The 21,514-nt window shown below is 52.3% G+C and overlaps 1 protein-coding gene across 3 annotated transcripts in view; it reads right to left on the reverse strand.

Annotated features, from left to right (window-relative positions):
- LMO1 (LIM domain only 1) overlaps positions 1–21,514 on the reverse strand; it is a 133,411-nt gene that overhangs the window by 19,669 nt on the left and 92,228 nt on the right. For 2 of the 3 annotated variants that reach the window (XM_037522614.1, XM_054699353.1), the window contains one exon: positions 14,930–15,189. In XM_037522614.1, the coding sequence (XP_037378511.1) occupies positions 14,930–14,954 (25 nt within the window). In that variant the 5' untranslated portion in view covers positions 14,955–15,189. Of the gene's footprint in view, positions 1–14,929; positions 15,190–19,518; positions 19,559–21,514 lie in introns of those variants that run through there. The other variant, XM_037522613.1, reaches the window with a different exon arrangement.

A 21,514-nucleotide genomic window follows, 5' to 3' on the forward strand; every position in this document is an offset into this window, starting at 1 on the left:
AGGGTTTTTGAATTAGATAATAGCAATGGCTGGATAACTCTGTGAGTATTCCAAAAACCACTCAATTGTACACTTTAAAAAGGTTAGTTTTGTGGCATGAAAATTATCTCAATAAAGTTGTCACAATGCAAAACAAAACAAGCAACAAGAACAAAACCAATATTCCTTTGAGAACATGAGAAGCCAGTTTGTAAAGAGCTAGGTTGTGGGGTCACAGGAGGGAGCCAGGGAGGTCCAGGAGTCTGCCCTCACAGGGGAGCCAGACTCCCTACCCCATCTCCCATAGCCTCTCCACAAGGACAGCAGAGCACCTTCTTGCCTCCTTCTCCAGCCCCACCCCATCCAGAAATCTGACAGTACCTACTTCTGCAGCCCTACTCCCCAGGAAGCTCAGACCCTATTGGATCCATCTTTCTTCTCTGTTCCATTTGCTTCCACCACCCTGTTCACGCTTTATCTCCCCAGACCTCTCTTTGTTGAAACTTCTGCATCCTCCGAGGCCCATGTCCTACCTGCAAACACTTGCTGCAAATTCAGCATGTCCACCGGGGAGAAGTCCCTTTTTCACACCTTAAACTTGTCCTATGTTGGGTACCACAAATGAGAAAGAGTAGGACCACAGTAAGGCCCTCCAGATTCGAAGTCGAGATTCAGTAAGGAGTGCTGTCTTCTCCCTGGATCTGTGAGTTCCCTCTGGGATAGACAAGTGCAAGCTCAGATCCAGGGTAAGAAGCTGGGTAGGAAGATGGCAAGACTGCCTTTGGATCAAATGAAATGGGCTGGAGGAAGAGATGCAGGGCCCAGGCTTGGGAAGGCACCCTTCATGACTAATCTGAGGCTGACTCAAGAAGATGAAGCACCCTGGCCAGCAAGGGGGGCCACATCTATGCTGTGGCAGGGCTCAGGCACCTACCCTCAGCCTAACTTGGGGGACCACCAACTCAGGTTGGTACCTGGGTATGGTACCTCAGGCCTCATCCCAGCAGAGAGACCAGCTTCCAAATCTTCCAGACATGGGGAGAGCCCCACAGAATGGCCAGGACAGCTCTGTCACTTGCAAGAGATATCTGGGCTTTAAGGTAAATGAACATATACTCATTTTCTAAGCGTGAGTCTTCATGGCTTCAGTGTAGGGATGCTGTCTCGGGACACAACCCTTGAGGGAAACCATGTCCATCTTTTCCAAATTCTCTGTAAAGTCCCCTGGAGCTCTCAGGAAGAAGGGGTGGCAGAGGGAGGGCAGACAGGTATCCTTCACTTTATGTAGCCACTGCACTCTCACCAACAATTCCACGGGTGGGCACAGGGCTGCCCAGCTGGCAAAACACATGGAAAAACACCTGCCCCCATTCGAGTTCTGTGCAGCATACAGGGAGGATGTGCTGGGCCCTACTTTATGTTTGAGGAAACGGAGGCTCAGAGAGGGTCACACAACAGACTTGTTGAGATCTCACCAGCAGTGAACGGCAGCGCAGGATGAGAACCAAAAGCCCATCCTTTTTCATTCCTTCCCGAGTCAAAGAAAAATTACCTCAATAGTAAACACCCTCACGCAGCTGACGTAGGTTGTTTGTTGTTTTTAAACATTTAAAGATTTTAAACCTCTGTGTCTGGGGGGTGGGGGTGGGGGGTTTCTCTTCTCTTGGGGGAAGGAATCCCAAGCCTTCACCCTGGAAAGGAGGGCAGAACTCCAGGGAGCACGGGCCAAGGGAAAGAAGTGTGGATTCCTGAAGTAGGACTGAGCAAGCTGGGGGTGTCTCTAGGCTTGGGGCAGACAGGCAGAGTGGACTTTTGTCATTCCTGAGGAGCCCTTTTTGTAGACACAGACCTGAGCTTGAGCAAAAGAGGTGAGTTAGACTCAGAGTGGAGCTGGTCACCAGAAAAACCAAGTGACCAGAGGGTTGAAATTTCAGCCCATCCCAGGCTGGCCAGACACAAAGTTCTACAAACACTCTTGAACAAGAGGTGATGAGTTCTGGGTTGGTGAATGCATACACGTGCCAGGAACGAGGCACATTCTAGTTCCCCAGAGTCAGCAACTCTGGGTTCAGGACCCTGTAGGATCTGAGCAAAAGAGGTGAGTTAGACTCAGAGTGGAGCTGGTCACCAGAAAAACCAAGTGACCAGAGGGTTGAAATTTCAGCCCATCCCAGGCTGGCCAGACACAAAGTTCTACAAACACTCTTGAACAAGAGGTGATGAGTTCTGGGTTGGTGAATGCATACACGTGCCAGGAACGAGGCACATTCTAGTTCCCCAGAGTCAGCAACTCTGGGTTCAGGACCTGTAGGATCTGATGGTGTCTACAGGTGCAGTGTCAGAACTGAGGACAGAGACTGCTGAGAACTGGAGAATTACTTGGTGGTGTTGGAAAAACTCCATAGTAGCCTCAATGATCTAAATAAAATGTAAATTTTCCCTCTCTCTGGGACAAAGTTATCCGTATGTCTTTCTTCTCCTGGCCGGAACTTCTTGACCTGTTAACTCATTCATTCGGTCACTGTTCACTCCACAAATAATCCCCACACATCCCAACTACTAGTAGTGGCTGGCCCTGACTCCTACACTTTATAAGAATTATACCAACATTCTATGTCACTGATGATTTTCCATCAAGAAAGTAGCTCTTAATAAACATCATTAAGTTAATTGGATTCCTTGATCACTTTTCTATTCACCAGTGTTAAACCATTTCTTCCCTATTTCTATTTTATTGGAATTACTTACATTGGGATCATTAAAAACATTTTTTAAGTAACTATTTGGTTCATAATCCATTTTTGAGTCTTATCAAATCTTAGAAGTAGAGCTTTGCCACCACTGAGATTTCTTTTGTGGCAATTATTTCTATCAGAAAATAGTTTCTGAGCCAGCTTCTGCAGATCTAAATTTTATCAGGAAGATTTGTTTTTTTTCTGTCAATTTTTAGTCAATAACATATTTTACCAGGTGCAGCCTTAGCTGTGCCAGCTTTACTTTGTGTTAATTATTTCAACCAATTTAATCTTTTCCTGGATCTCTTTTTTTTTTAATTTTCAATAATACTAATGAGATGCTATTCTCATGTATAAGGCATATTTTAGTACTGATCTGATAAAGCACTCCCAGGATCAAAGAGTAGTGTGAAAACATCCTTGGGGCAAAAAGGCAGGTCAAAACCTCACACTGTGCGCTTGGGCTGAGAACCAGGTTGGAACCTGGTGCCTGAGGGAGCCGGGCCCTCTGCCCTCTGCTCCCCAGAGCCCTCACCCCTGCCAAGAAGATACTTAGCAGATGGGAAACAGTTTCTGACTGGAATGAAAGCAGCTGCCTACAAGAGAGTCTCTGATTGACAGGCATACATGGGGTGCAGCTCTGGTGTCCCGTGCCTGGCTAGACACAGTATCTGCTGGGCCCCAGATTTTTGTACTTTGAAAGTATCTCAGAGATAGCTGAAAGAAGTAGGTGTTTCTCAGTGCCTTAGTTTACTAGAACCAGGGTCCCAATGTCCTGAGGCAGTGACTTCTACTCGCTGTCCTCCAGGCTCTGGACTGTCTCCAGGGGTTCCCTCTGTCTCCCCATTAGGCCATACCTGGGAATAGCAGGGGATAGAACCATCTACCTGTTTCCAAATATGGCAAGATCAAGTGTGGTGGGCCAGGGGCCAAAAATTTTCACACCTGGGATCTCTATCCCAAGAGCCTAAAGACAGGCTCATGGAGGTATCTTTCTCTCTTGGCCTTGGCCTCACTAAGCCAGCTCCCCATCGACAGCCATGTCACACACAGTACCAGCAGGCACAAAGCAACAGCTACTCTTGAATGTAAATGGGGGAACCCAGCCTATACTGGGGAAGGGGCCTGGCCACAACATGCCATGAGGTTGTGATGCAGGAGGTCTGGTTCCAGGCCCTGTGCTCCAGCCCACAGGGCATCTTCCTTGGTCCTGCTCCCAGGTAAGCACCTGTTGGAGCAACCTCTGTCCCAACTACCTCACCCATCAAGGAACTGAGGACCTCAGTTCAACAGCTGTAGGAAAACTAGCTCAGGAAGGGTCCACCCTCACCTCCTCCAAGGGATAGGTCACCACAGAGGGAGAAGAGAGGCCAAGGGCTAATGGACAGATGTTTGTGGATTCCTACTGGCCTCAGCAAACTTACCATCTGTAAAAAAGGGAAATCTGCAGTTCCAGCCCCCCAGTTCTGGCCCCACTATATGTGTACTTATAATCAGTGCCACCCCTCACCACCTGGGCCAGGGAATGTCTTCCTCACCTCCTCTCTGGGTTCATGGCAGGCACAGGCTGGTTCTTATCTGAACTCTGCCCATATACTAACTTGCTGAGGTTTTCCAAGTCCTTCCCTCTCTGGATACAACCCACTCCTCTGCAAAATGGGACTAATATTTGATCCCTCCTTCTCCCAAGGGTGCTATGAAGATGAAATGAAAGGTCTGAGACATCTGTGGTTTTCCCTGGTACGAAGTGGCCCAAGAAGCTGAGGCATTGGGCCTTCCTGGTGAAGTTAGTGGTTCACTCTGTCTGGGGGCAGCTAAACTATTGACTGTTTGGGGCCAAAGGTGCTATTGCAGTGCAGGCCTCTCACACAGACCAATTTCTTAGCCATTCCCTAGTGGTGCTCTCTGCCTCCTGTATCATGCCCTGCGTAATCTCCCCCACCTCCTTGAGGGTGAGCTGGACGTAGTGACTTGCTTTCAAGAAAGGAAATACAGGGCCTCCCTGGTGGTGCCGCAGTTGAGTGCTAGGATGCGAAGCTGCCCACGGCCTCTGCAGCGCCGCTTTGATCCCCAGCCACCGGCAAGGGTCCCACATGGCGCACAGACCTCTCCTGCCGTGCCTGCTGCTCCCCTCAGCAGTGTATTTCGTCTGTCTGCCTGTTCTGTTCCCCACTCTGGCTCTGGTGAATTCTCTCACCCTCCCACGCTTCTGACTGTACCCAGTGCTTGTATAAATAAATAAATCTTTAAGAAAAAAAAAAAGGAAATACAGCAAAAGAGATAGAATATCACATCCATCATTAGATGTGTTATATCTTGTCAAGACTGTGACTTTCTGCTCATTGGTAGACACTTTCTCTCAAGGACCATGTGACATAGACCCAAAGACAGGCAGCCTCTGAGCCACCACAAGTGAGGAATGGAGGCCCTCAGTCCACGGTCCTGGAAGAACTGAATCCTGCCAACAACAAGTGAGTAAGCTTGATTCCCAGGTGAGTCTCCAGGTGAGACCACGGATGTTGGCCAGCCAACATCCTACCACCTGTGAGAGCTTTGAGCAGAGGGCCATGTTAAGGACCCCGGACCTAGTACCCAGGCTCCTGACTGACCCATGGAAACTGTGAGATAATAAATGGATGTTGTTTTAAGCTGCTAGATGGTGAAATAATTTGTTAGACAGCAACAGATAGCTACTACGCCATTGCACAGACACACACATCACACATTCAGAACATGAGGGACGTTTCCTCAGGCCAGGAGAGGGGGCTGCAGACAGATCTCTGTCCCACAATCTGTGCTGCTGTGAGTTTTCTTCAGGCCTCATCCCTGCTCCAGAGCATTATGAGGAGACAAGCCCAGAGGACAGAGCCTCCCCTTTCCACCTGCCCTAGCAGATCCCCTGCTCTCTGCTGGGCAGACTGGAAATGTGCGCAGAGCTGATCCACCTCCTTAAAGCCATGGCCCTGGGTCCTTTCCAAAGAGCAATCTTCCCAAGACTCCAAATCCCAGGTACATCTGGACCACAGTCAGTGAGCCAAAGCACACTCACTTCCGTTTTCTCCCCCGCGCCTAGGGAGAGAAACCCTAGGGAGAAGAGGGAGGTGGAACAGTCATCTCCAAGGCCGTCACGAGCTTTGCCTATTGAAGTCTCAATCGACCTAAAAGGTGGTTGTGATCATACTCATTTTACTACTTAGCATTACTAAGTGACAAGGTGGGATGTGAACCCTAGTCTGCCTGACTCAAAGCCCATGCTAGTTCCATTCATTTTAAAAGTGGAAAAACAGAAACAGAAATGCAGGCGTTCTGAAGACACCCGTAGACAGCCCCCACACAGTACTTCCTGGACACTCTGTCACCAGGCATTGGGAATTGAAGTTTTTAAAGAGTCAGTGGGGAGGTAGACAGGTTGGAGTATGTGCTGACTGGGGGCTCTAGAGGCTTGGGCCTGGGCTGCTCCCACTTATCTGAGAAGAACAGGTCTCCCTCCCCCACTCTATCAAGTCATCACGACAACTGGCAAAGTGGTTGTAATAAAAAATAAAATAATAAAAAAAGTTGAATTATTAAAACTGTCTTCGGGGGTACCACACAGATTTTTCCCCACTGAGACTCAGAGCAGTGGGGCGGCCGCTCCCACCACACAATATTAAAATGTCAGGAGTTTAAGGCCTGCGTTGGTTGAGTCATAAGTTATCAGCACCCAGTGAGGGCCAACAGAATGCCTCCCTTAAATTATTAAGCAGAAAGCGTCAGACTGTAATATTTTGCTAAACCAAAGTACAGACACAGACAAAGATGTCATTTCAATATTTGAAACCAGCAAGTTTAATTTAAAATAAGAGCAAACCAATAAGCTCAGAACATAGCAGCGTATGAGAGGAAAATTATACTGTGAGAGGAAAAAAAGTGGAAGGACTTAAGAAATTTATAAAAGTAATCTCCAAGTGGAAATTAGAAATCAAGGCCTAGAAACAGAATAACACAAAAGAAATATTACTGTCCACTTTCTAAATCAATATAACACTGCTCCACGCCGGAATTACCATGGTAACTCAAGTAAAAAGAATCAAGCAATTCTTATTATTTCAAAATAAAATCACAGCCTGAAGCCTGGGTTTTATTACAACCACTGATAGATCGCTGGCTTGTATTTATCTGAAATATTGCTTTTCAATCAGCTGGTTTATGAATGTACATGGGCCTCTCACCAGCCCACTTACCACCCGGTTTTGAGGCGAGGGGCTAACCAATGAATTGATGCCCGCCTGCCTGCATCTGCATGTATTCCTGGTTTAAATCAGCCCTGGTGACCACAGAGCCTCACACCCTTTCCCAACTCTCCAGTGGCTTTGCAGGCCAGAGAGGACATGACGAGGAAGATGGAGGGGGGGTCCTCAATGTGGTCCCCCTCCCCTGGCGCATGGAGAGCTGACTCTGATGGCAGCCTCCAGCAAACTGCCCCAATAGCAAGGCTCCCCACCATCCCCCAAGTCATCCTCTCCCTGCATCCCCCAAGCCCAAACTCTCCCTGAGGGTCCTTTTTCCCTATCTCCAAGTCAGCCAGCTGGAAGAGAGAGCAATGAGAGCACAGGGGCGGGGAATCCACCCTTTGATGGCCGCGTTCATGGCCCAACTCTGGCACTTGGGCGCTGGGGGACCTACAGCCAATCACACAACCTCTTTGTACAGCAATTTTCTCATTTGCAAAATGAAGATAACTTTTTCCTAAGGTGGTTAAGGGTATTAAATGAGATCATACAGAGAAGATGCTTTAGGGGGCTGAGTCCAGAAAGAGCGTCAATTCTACACCCTTCCCTTAGCACTATCCACACCCTCAGCAATGTGACTTTTCACCTCCTTCTTTCAACAGACACGGGATGGCTCTGTGATTCATTTTGGCCGACAGAATATGGAAATTACAGCATCCAGTGCCAAACTGAGGCCTCAAGATGCCTTGCACACTTCCATTCTGTCTGCTGGACATGTCTCCACCATGAGAACAAGTTGGTCAAGCCTGCTAGATAATGAGGCACATGCAGTTCTGTCACCTCCAGCATCCTAGTCTGATCAGCCAAATCCAGAAATGACCAGAAAAACCACTCAGCCAAGCCCAGTCTAAATCACCTGCAGATTTAAAAACTAAATAGATGCTTATTGTTTGGAGCCTCTGAACTTTGGGATAGTGTGTTTATGCAGCAGTACGTAACTGATGCACATGTATAAGGTAATGCCTCATATTTTAAGGAAGGGTTCAGTAAAATGATCATATTTCTGTTTTAGTACTGTTATAGACTGAGAGGCTGAAGCCAAAGAGATCACACTGTAGTTGTGCAGAAAGCAATGGCATCACACAGGCATGACGCTCCCTGGATTCTCAAAAGTGTAACAGATATTAGGTGCTGGTTAGGTGTTCCTCCCATTGCAGAGATGTGAAAGCTGAGGCCTAGCTGTCTGAGTCACAAGCAGTCAGCTGGGACTAGAACCCAGGTCTCCCGAATCATGCCAGCAGGCTGTGAGCCTGCAAGAAAGCCCAGCTGGATGACCCAGTCTGACCCATGGGCCTACACTTTGGGGCATCTGCTGCTGCAACATGAACCAGCTGCTTCTCCTTTCACACCATCTGCCTTAAGTTTGTCCCCAGTTGTGTCAGTCACTGTTGGGTTCCTGCCGTAGACACACTGCAAGCAAAAAGAGATGAGAGTATTAGGTGGGTGGATATGACTGCAGCATGGCCTGGAATGGTCTGTAAGAGGCTTTGGCCACCTGTGTGGTCCTGTAAGGCCAACTAGAGTGGAAAGGGCATGTCAGGCAAGGAGATCCACATGAACAAGAATATGGAGGCACATGCTGGGTCTGCACGGAACACCAAATGTTGCATACATCCAAAATGGACATATTAGGCCTGCAGAGTTCAACATGTCAGAAGGTTCAGGCAGATATCAATGTACCAGGGTAACCAAGGTCAGGTAGTCGGTTGTAATAACTATCAAGAGAAAGTTGCTGGGCGGGAAGGGAGAGAAGTGACGGCAGAACAGAAAGAGGTGGGTCCAGAGTCCCAGATGACTGCAAGCTAGTGGTGTGCTAAGAATACCTATCAATCCCTGGCTCTCCAGGGAAGAGCCCTGATTTGGAGTGTGCCATGATGTTCATACTTCCACTGTGGCTGATTCCAAGCTACCAATGTGATGTCACTGAACACAGAGTTGGGAAGAGATGTGAAAGCTCAGCTTTCGTGAGCCAGTACAAGTTGACTCCACTGGCATAGTCCTGTCCGGAGTATAGACTTGTCAGGAAAACACAATCTATCAGCACCCCCAAAATTTAAGTGCGGAGATAGGAGAAAATCCTGCATGCTTCACTGTTCTTCAATTCCAGCAAGACGGGTACCTACCATAGGCACCTCTGGTTTGTGCCAAGTTCATGGAGGCCCAGGCCAGGTTAGCACCCATTATTACCTGCCAACATGACCTGCATGTGAGGACGGAACTATATCCCCTGGGTTGTCACTAGACAGGACAGGGCCATGACAGGACACTCAGGGACACGAGCTCACACAGCTGTGATACTCCTCCTTATCAGGGTCATCTCCCATCCAGCTTCATCACTCCTTGGGGCCAAGTCTGAGGGCATGCAAGCTGGGCATGGACCGGAATGATCCTGAAGCTCTCTCTGGGAAACTCTCATGTTTCTTGGATACTCAACTGTTCCCCTATAAGTGGTTGAGCTGAAAAAGAAAGATCTTGGGGCCTTCTCACAATGCTGCCCCCCTTGGGGATCTAGACAGTGGTGAGACTGAGCACGGTTGCCTCCTGAATGGCAGTGAGCAAAGGCCAAGATAGATAAACTCGAACTGAAATGAGTTCCAGACTATTTCAGATCACACTGTGGCTTTGCATTGAGCAATGCACCTCAAAGAGACAGGAGGCTTCCTGGTTTATTAAGTGTGTACATACACATTATCTTATTTAATCCTGAACAACACAGCCAGCTAGATATGGTTGTTCCCACTGGAGAGATAAGAAGGGACAGAGGCAAAGCATCCTCAACTTTGGGTGGCATATTTGGACATGCCGACCTAATGGGGTGGTAGAGATGGCAGCAGTCAGCCCAATGGTAGCTGGCACAACAGGGGTACCCATGCCCTTTTTTCTACCTCACTCCTTAACTCCTTCCAAACTTCCTAATGCCCCGAATCAAGGATTCCTGGGAAGCTCCCCCAGGCCCTGGAGATGCATCTGAACAACACAGGGCCAGTACATAGGGGCAGCTTTGCCAGTGTGGGATTTAGCTCTGAAGGGGGCTGTATCTACTGAGGTCCCCCACATGGCGTGGGTCACTCCCCCATCAGCCTTGTCCAGCTGTACCACCACAGCTCTGTGCTCAAAGAACCCTGAGTACGTCCAACCATGGCCACTTCCCAAGTGCAGCAGCCTCGCACTGGCAGCCCAGCTGTGCTGACACCAAACCTTCTGTCTCCCTCGCCCATGACCACAGAGGGTCGGCAGCCAAAGCTCACTGGCACTCCCCCATCTGCTCCAAGGGGGAGAGACCAAAATAGACATCCTCTCGGTCCTGCTCACAAATGGGGCCTGCTGAGAGGTGCCTTCAATGGAAATGGGGGAGACAACCACACCATCCGTCTCTGGGACCTAGGCTAGGGTGGGGAATCAATTCTCGGGAGGGGTGAGAGAGACCCTGGCCCTAGGATAGGAAACTGTGTATTTCCAAGTGCTAAAAGCATCTTTGTGGGGCATGTTGAGAGAGAGATGGTAAAAGAGAAAGGCAGCTTCCACGGCCACAAAGGCCAAGTGAGTGGCCACGCCACCGCTGAGCCCCGGCAAGCAAAGGGTGAAGCTTTTAGGCAAGCAGCGGCCAGTGATCTCAGCTTCCCCCAGTCCTAATGCTCCTGAAAGGCTCTCTCCCACTCCCTGTAATTGGGCATCAGTAGTTAATGCAGTATTGACTGCATTACACGCTCCCGTGCCTCCCCTCGCTAATGCCAATTGCATCACCTTGTACAGTCACCGGCTTGCTTAGCCAATAGCCGTTAAAAGCAATCCAAATCATGAATCATATGGGAAACTTTTAGCAAGACACTGCCATCCAAGGAGACAATTTACAGTTGAGTTAATCTGGGTACATTAGCGAGACATGGATTCCGGACGACAGACCAATTTATGTTGTTTCCCTGTCCCCCCACACCCTCCCCCGCCTTAGTGCTCCATGTGGGCAAATGAAGGGAAGAGCAGGGAACAGAGAAATACCTGCTTCTTTACTCAAGGCTCCAGAAGGGGGTGGGGAGACTCAGCTTTATAGACTCTGCCTGGTGGAGTCTGGGAAGGAAGGGGAAGTCGCTACAGGAGCTGCTCAAGATTTGTAATGTTGCATTCCCAGCAGTAGTTGCTGCTGAGGCTGGCATGGGTCTACCCAGTGGGTAGAACGCAATGAAGACCCTCCTCTGCTAGGCACTGATTGAATGCCAGGTCTCCTGTCTGCCAGCCTTGCAAGGCCTTTACCAGCTCTTGGAAGGTGGCAGTGCTGCTAGGATCTGCCTTCCTGCTGACAGGCTGGGGTCTCTGGCTTGAGGGCCCACTCCCTGCCTCCACTCAGGGGGTCAGGGAGGTCCTGGTCACACTCTTCTGGGAGAAGTCCCTCAGGACCTTTTGTGGTCCAGAGCATGATGGGACAGGCCGGGAGGTCCTGCTGGTGGCTGAGCAGCCACCTCAGGTTGGTTCCTCGGTCCCCAAGCTGAGCCAAGAGCCTGCCCGCGCAGATCAACAAAGTCAGCTCTAGAGGCCGTGCTCACAGCAGTCATTAACAATTGAAGACTCACTGTCTGGGCCTTCTCAGTCCTGCTCCATTCTCCTCAGGCATTTTTACTTACTAAAAATGCTCTAGGAATCATACCTGTCCTTTAGTTCCACAACCTGTCTGCTGCTTCCTGTGGGTACCCCGGTCTTCTGTTGGGGCTGTGCAGAGGCAGCTTACAGCCAGACCTGCCCTTCTCCATCATGCACTGGGGACACCCCAGTACCCACAAGGGGGTGTTTTCCACATCTTCCCATCTTGTTTCCCACAACTCAAGGTTCTGACCACGTGTGGGGCTACTTGGCCCCTCCGCCGTCTGGCCCTACTCAAGGGCCTCTTGGGGCTAAGACAATAACTCCCTTTGCTCCCCTGGGACCACAAGCCCACAGTCTGGTGCCAGCCTAAACACAGGTGCCAGGGGAAGAAAGACTATTTCTTCGGGAAAGTTGGAGCTGGGCTCCCTTTCGCTGACAGGCAGGCCGGACGGCATTTAGAAAACCCGGACCCTGAGTTCCAGTAAAGTAGAGATGCCTAGGCCAAGAGCAAGCATCCAAATGAAAGCAATTAATCTTAAAACGCGAAGTTTAACCGTTTGCAAAACAGATCTTTCCTCTCTGTGGTGGCCCTTCACTGCTCGACCTAATGGATTACTTTATTAATAATGCACTGTGCTTAAAAGCAAAAAAAAAAAAAAAAAAAATTTTTTTCTGACGATTCAATACTTCAGAAAGTCTCTTAAACCCGTTGCTACGGTAAAGCGATTGATATTTTATTATCTTTCAGAAGTGCAACATGAAAGCCCTGCAGCCCAGCAGAGCAAGAGCTTTGGTCCTCGGCAGCTGGCAGACCCGACTTCAACCAGAGGAGGCCCAGCCTCTTCTGACAAGATGCTGTCAGGTGGAGAAAAGATATTGGGGGTAGTTAATAGGAGCCTCGAGTCCCCACTGCAGCCAAAGGGTGCAATGCTACAGCTCTGAAGAACATACTTCTTGGGGGCCAATGCTGCCACCCAGCCCAGATGGCCACCTGCTGGGAGGGCATGAGAGCTAGGGAAAAATTAGGCAGTGGGCTTGGAGGGGCAGGTGAGCAGATCCAGGGCCTTTCTCCTTCCCCCAAATATAGGTGCCTCCTTCAAGGTTTCCTGGTTTGGTGGACGCCGGACTCTAATGGGGTGTGGAGAGTAGATTTATGAGCAAAAGAGGTTGCTTTTGGAGGACAGCAGCAGATTGGGCAGAACAAGAATCAAATGGCTCCTCAGGTTCCAGCTGTCTGCCTTCCCTGTGCTGTCATAGGGCCTAAACTCGGCAGGGTTGCTGGTAGTGGGCACTGCGTTGTTAACCCTGGGCAGGGTAGAGGGCCGAGGGACACCAGGCACTCTCCGCAGGGCTGCTGGAGACTAGGGGAAACACAGGGCGTGCTGTTTTCTGGAAGCAGAAGACTCAGTAATAAGAACTGTAGAGAGTCACACCCACTAAGGTCGCCTGAAAACCTTCAGTCTTACAGAGTGGGCAGCATTCTGGGGCACCTGAGCAGAAGCTAGATCCAAGACCCCATGTGATAGTGGTGGGGTCTCTTGTGGCAGAACAATCTCCCTGCATGAGGCGTCCTATGCATTAGGTCCTGGTCTTCTGGATTCCTGGCTTGGGCCTAGGGAGCCAAGCACGCCAAATAACCTTGGCAAAAGACACAACCTGGTTTCTGCTTGCTCCCATAGTGTGAGCACTCACAGACCCCGTGGAGGTCCCCTGTGCCCTGGCTTCCCCACGCCCTTCATTCGAGCAAGAGGGAAAGTGAATCTCGATATGGACATGACTGGTCTGAGATTATAGGAAGTTAGTGACAAAAGGAGCTCGGTCAAGGCCTCCTTACTCTCTGTGTGGCTCACATGGACTAGTTCTTCTCCTCTTCATTTTTATACACGGTCACATCAGCCCCATTCTCGGATGACCCGCACAGGCTAGAGGGGAGGGGTTCATGAAGGAAGGACATACTGAAGACTGATGTCACCCAGCCAGACCCGGGCAAATGGATTATTTTGGCCAAAAGCATTTAGTTTCCCCTTTCTTCTCTTTGTCAACACAGGCCAAGAAATAGCTTTCACAGACTTACCTGCCCAAGGGTTCCCCCAATGCCACCCCTGGTCAGACACTTTAAATGTCCAGCCACTTCTGGATATCTCAGACAGTGGCAGGGAGGCTAGGGGCACCAGCATGTGGCAGCAGCACAGAGCACATCCTCTGTCACCTTGAACTAGTCCTTTAACTTCGAATTTTTACCAAGTGACCATGTCAACACCACCTCTGACCCAGTGGGCAGAGGGCACGGGCCCAGTGGAGAATCACTAACAGAAGGCCAGAGGAAGGCCACCCCAGTCACTCTAAAAGGATTTCCACTGATTTTCAGCAAACCCATGACTACGATTCCTAACCAGCAGAAAGCAGGCAGCAGTGTGGGTGCCAACAATTACAAACACCTCTCCGTATACCACCACCAAACCAGGCAACCCTTGTCTACAGGGCAGGAGCGTCTAGGACAGCCAGGGAAGGGGAGCACTCCTGGCTCTGGAGGCTGAGGTTGCGTTGGGTTCCCCAACCTCTCCTGAGCATTCCAGGACACTTACTGCAGGGCTGTCCCCGTCACCAAGACTTTGAAGTAGGTGGCACCACCTTCTAGTGGCTTCCAGCACCCATGGGCCCAGCTGTTCTGACCTCTGAAGCATAATGAGGCTACTGACCAGGCCAGGTCTACATGCCCCTCCTGGGTTGCTCCCGCAAGCCGGCCACTGGCCTGTCAGTGGGTAGTGGCCACTTTCTTCCTCGGGGCCAAACTCCTGCCTCTGCGTGCAGGAAGCTGCATGACAGTGGGCCAGTAAAGGAGGTGACTCTCATCCAGCCACGCTCATGGGCTGCGTCTCCCCAGGGATCGAGCCGGCCTTCCCCACGCCGGTGGGGCACCTGGGCGCGGTCTTGCTGCGCGCCCCGCGGGCCGCCACAGGCGCTGGAGTCCGATTCTCCCGCAGCCACTGATTTGCTGGGCGCTCAGCGCCTCTCAGGTTACGCGGCCCGCGCGAGGGTGATGGCTGCGGTGAGAGGAGCAGCCGCAAAGATGAAACGCTCTGCACGAACCGCCACTGAGCGATCCGAGGGGAGCCGGAGCCTCCACGCGGCCCCGCAGAGCATCACACGGCCAGAGCACAGCTCTCCCCCCGGCGTCCTGGGCCCAGGGGCGCGCAGCCCGGGGCTCACCCCCGCGTCCCCGCCTGTCCCACCCGGCCCTCTCCCTGCAGCCGCGGGGCACCCCAGCCCGGCCCGGCTGTGCGCACCAGGCTGTGCGCACCAGCACTCCCGCGCGCGCGGCGGGGAGCCAGGGGGTGCAGGGCGTCCGGACCCCAGCCAGCCACCTACCGTCCTCCTTGTCCAGCACCATCATCTCGGGCGCTCCGTGTCCAGCCGCAGCTCGGATCGGCCAGGTGAAGGGCGCCGACTCCGGGCGCGCTCCGGCTGGGCGGCCGGTCCTCGGGCAGCGAGCGGGCTCTAATTACCCGCTTGTCCGGCTCTTAACCTAGATTGCACTCAGCTAGAATTACATTCAGGAGTGAAGCACTTCGCAGATACAAAAGCAGTCTCACCTACTTTTGTGCCTCAGAATTGCAAGGAACTACGAACTGCAATTTAGAGAGAGAGAGAGAGGGAGGGAGAGAGAAGGGGGAAGAGAGGATCAGAGCCGTTTCTTTGATTCTCACCTTCTAAATGGCTCAATTTGCCCAGTATAATCTGTCTTAATGTAATTGCATTTGATAGCTCATAACCCGGGCTCTGGCAACGACACAGCTTTCAGCCTCATAAAGTGTTTTCCCCTCGGATTTAATCTGAATCTCAATCTAAAATTATATTCAAAGAGATGGGGGAATCTCGGCGGCCGTCTCCCGCTGCCTTTCTCCCTCAATGTATGAGGTTTGCACTCCTGCTACTGAATAAATGCACACATTTCCCGAGGCCCCCTCCCTCGCGGGTTAATGGGGAGTGGAGACGAGCGGCTGCCCGGCTCCGCAGCGCCACCTGCAGGGCGCTGGGCTCCGCTGAGGACCCGGGGTGCTCGTTCTCCTGTTTGTCCAGGGGACCACCTCCTGCTCCCCCCAGGCCCTCAGTCCTGATTTCTGTACCTTCCCACTCGGACCATCTTTCTCTGACTCCCGCTCTGCCGAGGCTTTCTGGTTATTTGGGAAACAGACTTAGTAAAGCCAACCCCGTGCTAGGCACAAACTCCCACTGGGGGCCTTATACCACCACCCTTCCCCAGAGGCCCCCTAGGAACACCCTGATTCCCTAGAGAGTTGGGGTCAAGTCCCATCTTCTCTCTGAGCAAGCACAGCAGGGCCTTGAAGGTGTTGCTCATGCCACAACTACTTATTGAGCATGTATTAATTGCTAAGCACTATTCTAAGGCGCTGAGGACAGAGTAGTGAGCAAAACTATGATTCCTGCTATTGTAGAATTAACGATTTTTGCTTTGTAACTCAGGGAACAAGAAGAAAGACCAAGTTCACAACCCTGTTCCTCCTGGACCCTGTTTCTCCCCAGAGCTCTGGGGCTGGTGCGTGGGCTGCCTACTCCAGGAAGGCCACTTTTAAACTCTTTTTTTTTTTTTCTCTCTCTCTTACAGCACAGAGCTCCACGATGAGGTAGAAATCATAATGGTATATTTTCAGCCCAAGGAGGGCTCTGGACAGATATGTTGGAGATTCATCCCTGTCAGCTGCTTCTGATGACAAGACCCAGGCAAGGAGAAGAAAGCTGAAGCCCCTGGAGGATTTGGGATTCTTCCCACCTCTTCCCGTTACTAACTATGGATCTTGGAAAGTCACTTTCTCCCTCTGGGCCTAGTGTCCTGATCTGTGGAGTGGGAGACCTGCCCTGATATCTCCACGGTTACTGTGGGGAACAGATGAAATAATGTCACTGAACGTGCTTTGCAAATTGTGGCACCCAGGACAATGGTGGTGGTGGTGGGGATTACTGGATACAAAGAAGACCTGAAGGCCAGGCTGTGCCCATTTACGCCCTGGGAGGCCCCAATGCAGGGTGTGATGAGCAGGGGTGGGATGGGGGAGTGGTGCGGCAGCCCATCTTCCTCTCTCCTAGGCAGGGAAGTCAGGCTTTGAGAAAATAGACAAGAGGCTGCTTCTAATGAGATGCCTCATCCACAGCTCAGAGGGTTTCCTTTCCTCTTCATCTTGAATACTTAATCCTAATAGTCCTTGAGTATATTTGATGTTAAATATATCATTTTGCTCAGACTCAGCATCCCTCAGGACTTCAGGCTTGATCTCTCCTCTGCCACTGCAGCCGGAGCCATACCCTAAGGGTCTGAGGGAGGCTCTGGCGCCGCTGCCACCAGCACAGTTTGTGCCAGGCCCTCACTCTGACATGAGCTAAAGGGAAGACAGTAGTAAGCAAAGGACCTGCCAGACCAACAAGGGGGAGCTTCTTGCTGATGCCTCTGTGCTATCCAGAGGCACGTATTCCGTGAGGGCTACAGTTTTACTGCCTACCTTGAAGACTGCTTCTCCCCGCTTTCAGGCTTTCAGGGTCTGGTTCTGACTCACAAACTACAACTCGACTAACTGGGGTCACTTTCCCACTCTGTTGTCCCTGTGTTGTTCCCGGGACTCTGTCCAACCCCAGCTCCTGCCCAGCCTCCAAAGTACACATTTAGCCACACAGCTGGCATCCCTCTAGGGAGTTGGGGGCCCCTGTGCCCCAGCCAGGGCCTGGGGTAGTCTGGGTTGCAATGACTGGGCTGCAGAAGCTGGGAGGGTATGTCAGCAGAGGAATGGTGCTGCATGTCAAGGGTTTCGTGCCCACAGGCAGCTCTCCCTACATGAGCATAGAGCTCCCACACTGATCTGAAGAAGAGCCCCCACAGAGGCCTTTCTGGTTACAGAACTGCCCAGCAAGGCTTGGAGCACTTGGGTGACTTGAGCCCCCAGCCAGAAAAGGGTCTGATGGACTGACAGCCAGACCTGAGCTTCACTCATCCAGCAACCTGGCTCTCAGCTCAGATAATTGCTGGGCAGACAGGTTAACTCTTGCACCCATGCTCACCCCAATCCAAGCTGCCTGCAGGTCCAGGGACACACCCATACCACCACAGTGGAATTCTCAGATCCCCTGGGGCTGGGGGAGGTAGTTTGCACCCAATACATTCCACAGGTGATCAGTGTGTACTCTCACAAAACGCCTTGAATGTCTATGGGGACAGCAGAGAGTCCAGTTGACTGTACCCCTAAGGTTACAGTTGAGCACAAAGGGGTGCTACTGGTTGCCTTACAAAGTTTTGGGCAGGTCCTAGCTATCTGTCACTGTACCTGGCAGGGAAGTCCTGAGAAAGGGTTCCTGCATTGGGGGTAAATAAGGAATGGGACTTGGTGCTCAAGGGCCCAGGTAGGCCAGATATTCCAGAACTCTTCATTGGAGGCTGTTAGATGTGGCTCAGCCTAAGGGCCTGCTCCTGGCTCAGTGCAGCTGTCTCCAAAATAGGGTTATTAGCTGGCCTCCCAGATGACACTCAGAGAGGTTTTCAGAGTGATAAAGGCCCCATCCTAATGGCTGCCACAGTGGCTGGGACAGAGAGAAACCTAGAGACTGCAATACAATCAGAACGCCTGCTGGCCAAGTTCAGATGCCCTGTCCTGACCCCTGCTCACACAACAGCAGCCCATGCACAGGAATCTGTAACCAGCTAGAATGGAGAAGTGCATAGTCGGAAAACCCCCTCTGGGTATCTGGAGAGCCTTGGACGGCCTTCTAGGAAACAGTTCAAAGTTGTAAGGCATTTTGGAGGCCTAGGTCAAAATTGCATCCCAGAAAACGAATCTCACTCCCCCGCTCTGGATGAAGGCCAACCCACCTCTGCCCAACAGCCCAGAGAAGGTTGTGGAACAAATCGAAACAGTTGATCACTCAAGTGGAAGGCAGCAGGGGTTGGGGATAAGGGACTAGTAAGACCAGAGAGAGGCGGCTCAGCCAGACCCTTCTCTGCAGACCAACAACAGTCTCCCAGTCAGGTCCTGCCCCCACCTATCCCTGCAATTTCTGCCCCGGGGGCCTCATCTCCTCAACACTAACAAACTACCCTAGCCCTTGGAGAAGGCCCACGGTACAGACCGCCAGGGCTGTGAGTTCTCCAAAGAGATTGACAGATGAAATGGGGAGGGTGTAGGTTAGATGCAAGGGTGAATCCAGATTTTCTGAGAGCCAAGTTTACTTATGCAACTGGGGGGGGGGGAGGGAGTAACCTCTATAAGAAAATAAATACAATTCACAATAATATCAAATTGCCACTGAAGGAGCCAGGAGCTAAAGTTCCTTAGTGTCTAGGTAAATCTAGTCTTGTTGAACCTGGTATTTGGGGCCAAGCCAGAGCAGCGCCGCCCCTCAGGCTACATTTCGGGAAGCGAGAGCGAGCGCCCTCCCCAGCCCTGCCCTGGGTGAAGCAATGTCACCCCGTTCTCAGCCACGAAGTTCCAGACCCGAGGGACCACGCCGACTGGACAGTAACCTCCCCCTCGGGTTCTCTGGCACCCCCTGGAGCAGCCGTTTTCCAGCTGGGGTGGCGTGGGGCTGTGCGGGCACCCCGGCAGGCCCGGAGACTGGGGTGGGGTGGGGGCCGCGCGCTCCGGCTGCCCGAGCGGCGGCGGGAGCAGCGGGAAAGTTCCTGCCGAAACGCGCGGGGCTGGCGGGCTCGGGCTGGCGGGTGTGACTTCCTAATCCCGCGGACGAGCCCCAGGGGCTGCGCGGGGCGCCCCGACACTCGCGCGCGCGCGCCCCGCCGCGGGGCTTCCGGGACGCCTCCCAGCGCGCGGGGCGGCCGGGGCCGGAGCGGGGGTCGTGCCGGCGGGAGCGGGGGGCCCGGGCTCCTCCGTGCCGCCCCCGCCGCCCTGCGCGCCCCGCCCGCGCGTCCCCGAGTCGGGCTCCGCGCGGCGGGCACCTACCGTCCTCCTGCGCCACCACCATGGTCCCCGGCCCACCCGGCCCGGCGCCGGCCGAAGGCGCGGAGGCGCACGCGGCTCGCACCCCGCTGCTGCCGGCCCTGCGCGGGCTCCGCGCCCCGCCAGCGGCGGCCGAGAACCGACGAGCGCCCCGAGCTCAGCCCCGCGGGCAGGGAGCGCGCGAGGGCGGGCGCCACAGCGGGCGCGGGCGGGGCGGGGGGCGCGTCCTCCCGGCCGGATCCTCCCGGGCGGCGCAAAGCTCCGCTCCCCGGCCGGGCCCGAGCCGGAGCCGCCGCCGAGCGCCCGAGCTCTCTCCGCGCTCGCCGCAGCCAGGGAAGCCTGCCTTTCCCAGGGCCCCGCAGATTCCCCTGCTAATTAAATCAATTCATTATGCTCAGATCTGATTAGCGGCCCTTCCCCCCTTTGAATCAATTATTCAATACACAAACATAATTGCTTGGGCCAGAGGTGCCCGCCATTAGCTTATTTAACTCCAAGGACACTAATTACCCGCAGGGCACGGGAACTTTTCTCATTAATTCTGACAAAACACAAAAGCACAGCCAGAGAGTGTGTGCGCGAGGGTGTGTGTGTGTGTGTGTGTGTGTGTGTCTGTGTGCGCGCGCGCGCGTGTGTGTGCGCCCGCATGCCAGAATGAGGGCTGTGTGGGGTGCTGAGCCGCTGTGTGAACTTAAGATGAGACTGGGAAGGGGGTGGCGAAGGAATGTGTCCTTTGCAGCCGGTGACGGCGCCCTTGTGAACGGGGGACCCTACATAGGATTGTGATGGACTGGTGTGGACCTGGGGATCTGGGTCAGGGGTTGGGACCCAGCACAGGAATGTGTACGAGACTGGGCTGGTGTGTCTGTGTGTCTTTGTGAATGTGACTCCGTGGCTACCGGGGCAGGTGCCCCATCCTCTGGCATTTTTTTTTTTTTTTTTTCAGCCTCTTACAATTGCCGGGCTGTTGCCTGCTGCATGTTTAAACCCCCGGGGAGACAAGCAGACCTCAGAAACAGTCATAGAAGGGGAGGTAGTGGGGGACCTGGAGCCCGGCTAGGGTACAGTATCCCCCACCCCCACCACCTGTTTGTGCATGGCACAAGTGCTCCCACTATAGCTCCCACCCCAGTTTTAAACCTCGTTTTCCCATCTGTCCATTTCTTGGCCCATCACAATAATGCCCCTTCTCCACTTTACTCCCAAAGCACTCACTCCCTCCCAGCCCCTGCCTGCCCTCTTTCCACAGACGCCTCATGCCCTACCCAGCACATGTCTGCCCACCTCCACCAGCCCTCTGGGTAGTTCTTCCTCTTCTATCTGAAAGCTGAACTGAGTATGTGCCTATGGTTGACCAACTTCTCCAAATTTTACCTCCCAGGAAATCTCTATTGAGAGCTCTAGTGAGAGAGCCCACAGAGGCAGGGACACAGAGGGTAATTGATTCCCCCAAATTAGGTTTCTGCTTTCTAAAGACCAGTATTGTTCCTGTTCTCAATGTGCACAGAGGTATTGAAGATTTCCTTTTTGTTTCCTGAGGCAATGAATGAGCTTAATCCATTTGGCTTTATAAATCAGGAAACTAATATTCGCTCCTTCCAAAGCAGCTTTTTAAAAAAATTTAATTGGTGGGGGAGGCACAGTTTGTCACCCTTATGCTGTCCCCAAGCCCCCACTTATCAAAATGCATTCTGATTGAGGGGTGGTGAGAAAGGCTGGGAGGAAGCAGGGGGTGGGTGTTAATTCTGATTCCTTCTGCCTTCTTCCATTTTGGCACTAGGACCCACACAGTATCTGGGGAAGTTTGTGAAATTATATTCAGTCCAGTTAAGGGAAAGTTCTGAGAGGTGCTACTCAGAATGATCTTCCAAATCTGTTGCTCTCAATCTGCTAACACTGGATGAGGCCATACTATCCTGGGGTGCCCTCCTTCTCCTCATAAGCACTAGTCATCTTCCTGGTGCCACAATCTGACCCTGCTACTCTCCTGCTCTAAAAT

The sequence above is a fragment of the Talpa occidentalis genome, unplaced genomic scaffold (assembly GCF_014898055.3).
Source record: "Talpa occidentalis isolate TD23 unplaced genomic scaffold, MPIMG_talOcc4v2.1 talOcc4.3, whole genome shotgun sequence".
Lineage (NCBI taxonomy): Eukaryota > Metazoa > Chordata > Mammalia > Eulipotyphla > Talpidae > Talpa > Talpa occidentalis.